The sequence below is a fragment of the Gavia stellata genome, chromosome 5 (genome assembly GCF_030936135.1).
Source record: "Gavia stellata isolate bGavSte3 chromosome 5, bGavSte3.hap2, whole genome shotgun sequence".
Classification (NCBI taxonomy): domain Eukaryota; kingdom Metazoa; phylum Chordata; class Aves; order Gaviiformes; family Gaviidae; genus Gavia; species Gavia stellata.
In genome coordinates, this window is record NC_082598.1 from 45,679,531 (window position 1) to 45,691,578 (window position 12,048).

The window sequence follows — 12,048 nt, forward strand, 5'->3', positions numbered from 1 at the left end:
TCCAAAAGAGCCCGTGTATGGTTTACACTAAAGTGCTTGTGAGTTGTGTAGTGCTGACAACATACAGTTTGGCTAACATTAGTCTATGATCTAATGTTGCCTGTCCTTTTTCCTTCCCTAAATTTTCTGAGATCTTATTTTACAGTTAAAAAAGAAGAAAAAGAGTATAATTTGTCTTTCTATTGCATTGTTGACTCTCTTGATTCTTACACTTTCCCTGTTTCTATTGAACTATAGGATGAAGTTTGTCCCAAAGTGGATGGCGATCCTGTTCAGCGGTGTGTATGGGCAACTGCTGTTAATGTAAAAGACAAGTTCATTTATGTAACTCAGCCCACACTGGACAGAGTTCTTATTGTTGATGTACAGTCTCAGAAAGTTGTACAGGTATTTATTTCTAATTTTTAAGTTAATATCTAATTTGGACACAGGAATTTGAGGTTTTCCTTCATATTTCGAAAAAATGCAGTTAGCTTGAGAGTAAATACAGTATCTAGAAAAAAGCTCATCTACTTTTGACATTTAGCAGCAGTTTATGTTTAGTGATTGTTCTTCTTAATAGGCAACTGGGAGAGAGAGAATCAACATGAAAGTATCTCTTATAAATATTAGTCCAGTAGTTGAGGAATCAAGTTCTTTGGGAAGTTTCTGGCTTGAGGTATGTTTCACTTGAAAATGAAGATTCACAGGAATGTGTATCAGTTTTGACAGGAAAGGTCAGGGGGTTGGCTACAGAAGGTGGAGGACTGTTATTCAGTAAGCTTTTAGACAGAGAAATTACTGGAATTGTGGAAAACCCAACACCACCCTTAGCCAAGATCAGAGACTGTGAATTCGAACTTCTCTTTTCCTCTCTACTGTGTAGGTAGTACTATCAGTTTCTCAGTTTCTGGGATGCTGGAGATACTCTGCTTCGTCAAAATAATTCATTGGGTAAAAGAGAGAAATTGATGCTATGCCACAGGGATTAATGCATTCATATAGTTTGTGGAAGACCAAGGAACAAGGCAATGGTAAAATGAATATTAGTTTTTTTGGAGCAGTACAGTTCCCTCAGGAGACCCTGAGAGAGTCACAGAATAATCCAAATGGTCAGTAGTCTCACTGGGATGGAGTAAAAATTTGATGTTTAGTTGCCACCACTCAAACCAAATACTGTAGCCATTGTACTCTTTCTCTCTCTTTTTTTCCTTTATGTATCTGGTGTTATCAATGATACCATTGTGCAATGAAGTTAAATAGGAGATTTACGTGAGGACAGATTTTAGTCTGTGGAATTGTTAGACACATGTGAAAATGCATTTAGAAAATAATAGCCATAAACTTATTAAATCCTAAAAATATATTTTCTGAATATGAAGAGACTATTTAAAGACTTAAAATGTTTGTGTTAACAAGGCATATGGAAAAGGCAAAATCATAATATTTTTTGCAATTTGTTTTCTGCCTAGTATTCCCACTATATTACACTATTTTTCTTTTTTTTTTTTTTGTAATCAGACACATACAATAGAATATATTTCATTATATAGTCTTTAGTCTTTCAGGATGCTGTTATTTGACAAAAAAACATTAGCTTTATTTCATTTTCAGTAGCAAAAAAAGTCAGTTGTAGTTGGGGACTGTCAATAGTCTTATCAGCAGACAAGAGGCTTGTTTTTTGGTTGGCTTTGTGTATTTGTGGGGGTTTTTTTAAAGTATATTACAGATCATATAAAAACTTGAAATTTACTTTAAAAGCAGGGTTCTTCTTTTTCTGAAATAAAATTATTTCCTGGGTAGAGAGCTCTGAAGCTAGTTATTAACTTGTTAACAATCCTACTCTGATTCTCACAAGAAAGGGCACTTGTATGTGAAACTGGTAAAGAGGTTTTGACACCACACTGAGTGTTCTGATTCAAATTTAAACATACAAACACGCCTAACATCTACAGGGTTACTTATATTATCATCACATTCTTAGGAAACAGATGTTCTTTAGCTAAATTAAACATGGATTTTTTTTTTATTAGCAATCTAATCTAAATTGTTAATAAAAATATTTAAATAGAGCTTTTCTTTATGCCTTTTGCATTTTTCACTGATAAAAGAATGAAAAATCTTTAATGTATAGAATATATGTTGTATATTAGGCTCCAGGGAGACCTTGTTGTGGCCTTTCAATACTTAAAGGGGGCTTATAAGAAAGATGGAGACAGACTTTTTAATAGAGCCTGTAGCAATGAGACAAGGGATACTGGTTTTAAGCTAAGAGAGGATAGATGCAGACTAGATACAAGGAAGAAATTTTTTATGATGAGGGTGGTGAAACATTGGAACCATTTGCTCAGAGACATGGTAGATGCTCCATGCCTGGAAACATTCAAGGTCAGGCTGTATGGGGCTCTGAGCAACCTGATCTAGTTGAAGATGTCCCTGCTCATTGCAGGGGGTCGAACTAGATGACCTTTAAAGGTCCCTTCCAACCCAAACTATTCTGTGATTCTATGATATTAGTATGCATATGTATTACATATATTAATGTAAAATTTAAAAATACATAGCAAAATTGCAATTTTAAAATTATATTAACTTGACAAATAATTTTATCTTTAATAATTTTACATTCTTTAAACATCTGCATTTTCTGCCTTCTATATTCTATGTCAGCTGGCTCAGTAGACATAGCTTTCTCAAAACCTGACCAATCCAAATGATGACAGAGTCTGATAAAATGTTTTATTTAAAAAGTTAATAATAAAAAGTTGTGGGTTTTTTGCTTTTTTACCTTTTTTTAGTTAAATTGACCTTTGCATATCAAAGTAGAGATGAACTGGATGGATAATGAATTTTTGTTTTCTGAAAACAAGACTTTTTTTACAGCCAATTCAATATATTTCTTCAGGAAGAGAGACTAAAAAACCATAGTGTTACTGAAATCCACAGATTTGAAGGACTGGAATTTCTGGCAATGGTTTCCCTGGTCTCTGGCTGACATCCATATGTCATCTTGCTTTCCTACAGATAATGGATGAAATACCAATTTAATTGCATTTATTAGCATTTAGACTTCAGTGGCAAAAGTGTATTATGCCTTTTGAGCTCACTGAAAAATATTAGAGAAATTGGAGGTTCTTTTAAACTTAAGTTTTATGGACTAGTTTGATTGGTAGACTCTTCTAATTTGCCTTCAGTTACATTAGTTATTATTTTACCATGAACTGAATGTGTAGAGATACTTACCCTAATGATGTATGTTAATTAAAAAGTAAAATTCAATCAATTAGCCACTAAATAAAAGTACACCCCTCCTCCAGAAATATGTAAAGTGGTTCTCCAGTTTTTGGATGGAATTAGATAGGTTGCTGTTCTATCACATAAACATTCAAAAAACTGTAATGAGCTGAAAAACAGACATACAGGATGCCTTTTAACAATAAGCATTTATTTTTGGTTTTGGTTTTTGCAAGCAGCAAGAATTTTTCTAACCATTAAATGTTGCTCTACTTGTATCATATGCACATACAGAAACACTCATACAAACAGAAAGCAAGGAAGGGAGTTTAATTTCTCAGTCAGATCAGTCTATTTTCATTACTTACAGTACTGCCTAGCACAGAAAAAAAATCAAAATGTAATTGATTTTTGGAAAATAGATACTAAGCTGTTCAGAAATGAGAGCATTTTGCTTTCTAGACTGCCTTTTCTTTAACTGTCATATTAATACAGAGGGTATTATTTACATTTTAACTATTTCTAGTCTATATCTTAAAGAAGAAACCACCTATCTGCTCTGTAAAACCAAGTTTTCAAAAATGCATACTCTGGTAGGAACAAGTGTGGAGAAAGCTTCATATTTTGAAAGTGAGCAGCACTCTAAAAAATTCTGCCAAGGTGCAAAAAAAACTAAAGACAACTAAGAACATATTTGAAAGGGCTATAAGTTGTGTAACTATGCTGTTTTCTGTGTAAAAATAACGTCGATTTCATTTTGCTTATTATGGTGTTTTCTCTGAAGTACTACTATGGATGTTATATTTATTCCTTTCTACTATGAAAGTTAACATAAAAGATGTGTGTACAGGTTCACATATGTAACAATTAGATTTGAGTATAATTTATTTCTATGACAACTGTATTTATCAAAATAAAGATTCTTTAATCTTAAAGAAGATTCTAGAGCAGACTAAATTGAAATGTGTTGGAAACATGGATGATCTATCTTTAGAGAGATATATGTAGACTTTTTGATTTAGCCAGGCCATTCTCATTATAAAGCTAAGAGAAGTATTTGCTTTCATTTGTAAATTCTTGAAAGCAAGCACTGTCACCTGCAATTGTCCGGTATTTCTTAGCAGCACACCAGCTGGGATGACTTAGAGGCATGCTGAAGTGACCAGAGCTCATCATCGTTCAGTCCACACCGTGCTGCTGGCAGATCAGCCTGGCTAGCTAGAAACAGCTGTGAAAGCCTGCTTCCAAGACGCTCAGCTCCTTTCTGCTGCTGGCTCCTCTCTTGGGAGCTGCATTACCTGTGCTTGACTCTGTGGGGGCAATTCCGCCTCCTCCTCCTGGCAGTGCCACGTCTTAGCCCCTGAATGTAGCTGATACTCATTCAGCAAAACACATATGGGTCAGACCTTTTGTCTAGGGAAGCCAAAAGGAAATTTGACACACCTGAACAAATTAGCTATAAAACAGCCCAAGTATTATTTTATACAACTTGTCTTCTAGCCTGCAGCAGAAAAATGTTATCAAACACAAATGACCTTTTTCAAGGGGTATCTTTCTGATTTTAAATGAGCCAGTGAGCAACCTGGCTTCATTTTCCATTTTCAAAAGGAAAAACAAATTCTGCCTAGATGAAGCTGTGGCTTGCAACACCTCAGGAGTACAGTTAAGTATCATCAGCAGTCTCAGCCAGCCATTAGTGCATTATCTTGAGGATCTACATCATTAGTTTAAATTAGGTTCACTTAATTAGCCAGCTGGTACTCTCCTTGACAAACTGATAAACAAGCTGTGCTTTACAGTTCCATAATGGTGAGACTAAAAAAAATTTCCACTTATTTTTTTCTGTTTTAATGATGAAAATAGAAAAGTAATCCCCCCAGTTGTTTACCTCGTGCAGAATGTCTCTTAATCAAATACGTTGTCCTTCCATTTCATACCTCTGAAGTCTTCAGTTCTTCTCATAACAAAGGAAGTGTAGAGCTCAACTGTCTAGAAGGTTTGTGGTCTCAAGAGGCAGTGTTCAAGGTTGTAGGGAAAACACTTTGGTCCTGATCACAAGTCTACCAGAAGTAGCAACTGTAATTAGAAAATGTATGAAAACAATCTTTCCAACTTAGGAAGCTTTGGGTGTAGCAATATTGCATTGGTTTTATTCAGGACTGTGTAGTAACACCTTGCATTGATTTCAGTATGTGGCTTGAGAATACCCTTCCCTTTTTAGCCATTTTCCAATAATTGGTGTAGTTTTAAAACTGGTATGTATAAAGTGAGAGTGATGGTGGGGCAGGAAGATAAGTACTTTTTAACTTGATATAAAACCATTGTTTTCAGCTTCTTAATAGTTTCAGTATAATGTAATTTTGATGCCAAATGTTAGAGCACATAATGAATAAAAATAACTTTTTCAGCAATTCAGTAACTTTGAATTAATCAGAGGGCTGTTTCAACAATTGACAACATAAGTTCTAAATACAATCTGAAAACATCAGGAAACCCATGTCCAGTCATCATTTTAATTCAAGCATATATATTATCTTTCTTTTGAAAATGTGACAGAAACTAAGGATTTCTATTTTTATTATGCCTCAGGCAGTAAGTACAGATCCTGTTCCAGTGAAACTACACTATGATAAATCACATGATCAAGTCTGGGTGCTGAGCTGGGGAAACATGGAAAAGAATTCACCAACTTTGCAGGTGAGGTGATCAGAATGATTACATGCAAGGAAATCTAGACAAGTTGAACCTTTGTGTAATTGCAGGATTGTGTATATTTTCCTTTAAACATTATTATCATGACCCCAGTAGGGGCAGTGGAATGATTTCAGGTAACCAGAAAACAATTCAGACAACTGACTTTGCTAAAAATGTTAGAGGTTATTTTCAGCACCCTTACTTAGAAGTTGACAATGCTGAATTGATAGAAGGATAAGGAACAAGCTGAAAGCAGCAGCGTGTTTTGTAACTGCCAGTCTTTTGAGAGCAAACTGTTGCTGTTTCTGATGGTTTTTTTCCTAATTAGAGGATAAAATGGATTTTAGTCGTATTCCTATTTCACTATAATTATATTGATGCTCTGGAGGTGACAAGCTCCGTCTTTGTTTATTGCTTTTTTCAGATGTAAAATATTAAAAATCTTTACTTTTCCCATGCCTCTGAGCAGTGGCAAGCCTACGGACAGTCACTAAAGAAACATTTCAAGAAGCTGTACTTGCATTCCTACTTTTTCACTGCTTTCTGGTCCTTATTTAAAGTAATCCCCTGAGAATATGGTGATAGTCTTTATGGCATAATTTCAAAATTACTTTTTATTTCAGCTTATTTTCCTTTTCTTTAGATCTTAATGAAATCCTTATGTATTTTAAAATATGTATATAAGATAAAGAATAAGAGAAATTCAAGCACAGGGCTCAAGCACAAAAATTAATAACATTTGAAAACATATTTTTAGCACCTACAGACTCTTAGTAACTATGAGTATGCAAGGTAATTTGTGGGAGTTCAGCTGTCACTTCTCCACAGAAAATGACTAATAATTGAGTCAGTCTTACCATGTTTTAAAGTGACTTATCATCTTCACTCTTGTTTTCCCTTACAGTATAGATAATCGATTATTTTCTTTTTTTTTTAATTTGCTCTTAAGTGCATGTTTGTGAATATCATAGTGGCTATTATATGGAATTATCTTTTATTCACCCATAATCATTTACCAAGGTCCAAGATTTAGGGATTCAAGGAAAACTGGTTCATAACAACTTAAGGAATGTGTAAACTCAGATCAACTTGCTCTTCTGAAATATGTCTGTGCTATGTTGAATTACGTCATGTTTGACAAGAATTGGGAGTATGCATAGCCATAGCTTCCTGTGGATCAGTTGATAACATCTTATCTTTTCACTCTGGCTGAAGTGCTTAAGAAAATTAATCTCACTCTAGGATCTAGTGTAAAAAAAAAAAGGCAAAGAGAAAACTTAGTTTGCACTAAGAACTGCTAGAGGCTTTAGTAATGTAAATGAATGAATATGGACTCAGTGGTGGAAAAAAAGGAGAGTAAAAAAGTAAATATGGAGATTAAGTGGTCAGGTGTGTAACAGTTCTCTGAAATCTGTAATGCTGATCAGCTTTATTCACTGTCATTTGTGTTCTTTTTCTTGGTAACTGAAGGATAGTACAAAAGATGGAATACAGAGGCAATATTGTATTGATTTATTTGCATAGAGATTAAATTTTGAAAGAGTATTTCTATAGTTTATAATGATGATATTTTATGTAGGTGATAACACAAGCCAGTGGGAGTGTTTCTCATCACACAATCCATACTCAGCCAGTGGGAAAGCAGTTTGACAGAGTGGATGACTTTTTCATTCCAGCTACAACCCTCATCATTACCCATATAAGGTAAGGTTTAGCTGAATTATGATTAAATTTCAAATGAGCTATAACATTGCCTCCAAAGGAAATATAATTTAAAAACATTGAAAATTGGAGACGGCACCACCTACTTCAATATCGCTTTGCAACACCCTTCTTCATAAAAAAAACCAAATGTGAGTTTTACTGAAAACAACCTGGATATCCGAATAAACACATTTATTAGAGTTTTTCTTCCTTATCTCACCAAATGTTCAAAAGTTCCACTGCTCTACATACTAAAATTGAGATGTAATATCATCTGGGGTTTTCTTGAGGAACTGATAAGCATAATGTTCAGATAACTTCCTAATTTAGGAGCATAAATCTTAACTTGTAAATAATACTTGTTAATGTCTTCTACTGCTCAGAGCAGTTGCCATATATAGTATTTGCCATATTGTATTACATGTATGTTGTATTGGAGTTACTCTTGATTAATGGACCAGAAAAAAAACATTTTTGGAGTTTTAAAAGGAATTGTGATACAACATAACTTACCTCTTTATGAACTGGCTTCTCCTGCTCATTCAGTTCTTTCTACCTGTTATTTTCCTCAGGCTCTCTGTTTTTAAAACAAACCATGACTGAGCATGTAACATAAACTCTGTTTAGATGCATGAATAAAATCTGTCTTATTTAATGGGTGCTGAGTATATGATGTTGAAATGGTTCATATTGTAATCCATGCCAGGAAACACTGTAAATTCTTGGGACCTTAGTTATTTCTCTGAGTGAATGTAGAATTGTGTGTGTGTTTGTCCAAAGAATAGACAAGTTCTGTCTATGATAGAAATATGCTAAGTATGGAAGAATGGAACAAAGTGACCAGCTGGATTTTGAAAGACAAATGGGGCAGGGAAAGAGAGTGTGAGAAAAAGAGGGAAACACTTAATACAGGCATAAAGCAAAAATCTTTTTAAGATCTCCCCAAGGCTTCTTAAATGAAAATCTATTTTTCTTTCTCCATATACGTTAGTAAGAATATGAAATATAATTGTCTTTTCATATTTTTTCTGTAACATTTCTACCTGTAGGGATTGAAAAATTTTGCAATCAGTTCAGATTTGTGTATCTGAATATGGCATTAATATGTATTAGCACTTTGTATGTTTAGGAGTGGTAGGTTCTTTGCAAGGTGACATAGACCTATTTCAACTCAAAACACCTCTGCAAATAATTAACTCAGTCGTTTATTCTGCTCTTTCAAGTTCAAGTTTCTATAGAAATGCTTTCATTAGGGTGATCTTAACTGTCCTACAATTATGAGACATCATAATTCACTTTTAGCTAAAATCTCAAATCACGTATGTAAATATACATCTCAATTAAAAAAGATAATTTCTGATTGTAGTGAGTGCTAGTCTTTTAAATGTGAAAACATGCAATTTAGGCTGGTTTTACAATTGATTCCAGAATTTAGTGTCTATGTGCCTGTGACAAATCTAGTCTTCTGTATCAAAAAACATTTGGCTTCTCCTAAAGAGGTTGTTGATGAAAGATTTTTTTTTTTTATTTTCTGCAAAACTTTTAACTAACAAGTAAATTAGCAATCAGCCATATGCAATTTAAAAAGGAATGTGTAAATTAATATAGCTGAATAGTAAATTGACTCTAAGTACCATTACTGCCACATTTCTTGAATTGAGTAGATAAATACACACTGTGTCGCTGAACTAATCTGCAGTCCTCACACTCAGCCTTAGAAAAGCATTAAATAATTCTGCTACATTTGGAACAGGTATGCCTTGAGAGAACAAAAGTTACTGCTTCATAAGCTACCTAATACTAGAGGTACTACCCCAACAGAACTGACATTTAAATACATTATTTTACTATTGGTGTGAAAATTAGAAAGATGGATAGGGATAAACATCATAAAAGGGAGGGGAACCAGGACTGGGAAGAGAAAAATAGAACCAGTCCAAAGCTAATGAGGAACTTCTCTAACTCAATTTTAAGTTGATATTTTGCCTAAATAGGTCAAGTAGGTGCTTTCTGGTTTGTATGGTGAAGTCACAGCTACCTTCAGCTGATAAGTCATTTCACCTTTCCTATAGGCAACTTAGGAGAAAAGAGAATTAAAGAATAAAAGAAAACCCACAGAAATAAAAAAAGAATATGAAATTCAATTGAACAGTGAAAGAGTAGAATTGGACCAGTGACTGCAGATATATAATAAGCATGTACATCAATTCAGGCCTAGTATAATTATCTTGTGGTAACTTTTGCTTTCGCTTTTTGGGTTTTTTGCATTCACATGCCCGATAAAGACCAAAAGAAAATTTCTAAAGTCTGCCACGAAGCCTGCAGTAGTTTGTCCAGTGCTAAAACCATAGATTTGGGGGTTTTAACCAAAAAAATCAATTCCACAGCAATAAGCTGTTTTTACCTACTCATGAGCTTACTTGAAATGTAGAAAATCTTATTTTTGTTTGCTAAAATGCCACCTAATTCTGAGTGCCTTTCCCAGAAAAGCAAAAAAAAAAGCAAAACACTATGTAGACAAATACTGTATTTTTGTGAAGTTACTCAGTCATTAAAGAATTTGCCTTACATAAAATGTCTGGCCTTCAAGTACTTTGATTTTTTTGTTTAAATAAAAATGAACTATGTGAGCAGTCTGTCAGGAAAGGTTTTAAATTAACTGTATATATCAAATTAGTAGTGATGTAGGAAAAACTGTCTATTAAATCTAACTTGTCACCAGTCAACAATAAAAATGCTCAATAACAGCATGTATTTGTTAAGGATGTTAGGCAACAAACATAAATCTTGAGCATATTGCTCTCTGGTGTATATACCAACCAGGGGAGCATTTTATGAGTGTGAATAGTGAAAAACAGCTTCAAGGGAAATAACCCCACTGGCTGAGTTAGCTGGTATAGTTAACTGCTTAAGGCCCTGTTTACTCTTTATTAGAAGTCAGTTCCCTTTGACCATGCAACACCAGCCCTTTCCAGAAAAATGAAAGCTTTCTGTAGCTAGGTGCATTTGTCACCTGTAAACTAAAATTTTGAATGATGGAGCAGAAGACAGAGTGTGCATGGCTTACCAAATTCACATCCAGAACCAAACTTTCTGTCAGAATAAAGGCATTTCTAAGCAAAAAAGGCATACCACTTAAACGTATGAGTTAAGTTGCATAATACCGTTAACACAAACCATCTACTACCATCTACAGTGTATTACCATCTACTGCATATTCTGTCCAATCAGTTGTTCTTTAATCACTGTAAAGAATAAGGAACAGAAGTCAAACATAGGTAGGCTTGTTGATACATAGGAACAGAAATAGAGTGACTAATTTAAAGCTATGGTGTGTCATTAATTTTTTCTTTTTAATAATATCTAAAATGTTAATTGGTAATAATACATATATATGTATTGAAAACTTACTGCAAATTAATTTCATTTAAGAAGTGATGGAACTATACATTTGCTTTACCTAGGTGAGTTATTTTTATATATGAAAATGGAAATGGGCTGCCCATTACTAAAAAAGAAAACTCTACACATTTTAATGCTCTCTTGGGCAGCAGATAATTTAGGATGAACTTCCCCCAGATCAGATATATGAAGAGGTAATAAAAATTTTGGTCTGAGGTAAACAATAATTGATCCCAAAAAAAACCCCAACCTGTTTTCCCAGACTTTTCCTACCACAGACTAGGGCAGTGTTTGGTTGTACTTACAGTACAGCAGGAGTCAGGGCAAATAACTGTTTGGTTTGATAAACCAGCAAGCATAACATTCATGCTCGGAACAACTGTGATGAGCCATCAAAACAGCAGCTAAGCAAACTAAATAGGCATGAGCCAAAAGAGGTGGAAGAAGAGCAGACCAATTCTGTTATTTTTAAACCTTCTTTTATAATTGGTGAATAGTTGATATGTATACAGAAGAGGAAAAGAAAAGAAGCTTTATCATTTTGGGGAGAGAAATATGGTAGGTTCAGTACCATCAATTAGGGAGGTGGGGAGGTGTCTCCCTTTCTTTTATGTTCCAGTCAAACTATTTCCTTCCACTTCTGAGATGAAGGAGAAACAGTTTTGTGCAGTCAAGCACCATTAGAAATCAAGCAATGTTTTGGCTGTAATCTTTTTGTAACTGCTAACCATTTATAAATATATAGTAAAAAAAAAGACAATATATATTAGTTTTAGTAAAAATATACTAATTACCTCCCTAATAGCGTGTAGAGTGCCCCACTGGTGTTTCCAGATAGCAAATCCCTGTTTGTACAGAGAGCCTCAGCTGCAGGCAGATCAGGTCGGCACCCCGTGATAAGGCTCTAAAAATGTAGGTGACTTAATTCTAAAATTTCTGTGTGGTTTTTTGACAAGACTAGTTCACCTGCTGACTCTAAGGGAGGGATTGCCTCATGCCTTTGAGCATTCCTTCATGATGGAAATAAAATTCCTT

At 34.3% G+C, this 12,048-nt stretch overlaps 1 protein-coding gene across 3 annotated transcripts in view; it reads left to right on the forward strand.

Annotated features, from left to right (window-relative positions):
• FSTL5 (follistatin like 5) overlaps window positions 1–12,048 on the forward strand; it is a 300,770-nt gene that overhangs the window by 261,461 nt on the left and 27,261 nt on the right. For all 3 annotated transcript variants that reach the window (XM_059817815.1, XM_059817816.1, XM_059817817.1), the window contains 3 exons: window positions 238–387; window positions 5,803–5,910; window positions 7,487–7,611. In XM_059817815.1, coding sequence (XP_059673798.1) covers window positions 238–387; window positions 5,803–5,910; window positions 7,487–7,611 — 383 coding nt within the window. The remainder of the gene's footprint in view (window positions 1–237; window positions 388–5,802; window positions 5,911–7,486; window positions 7,612–12,048) is intronic.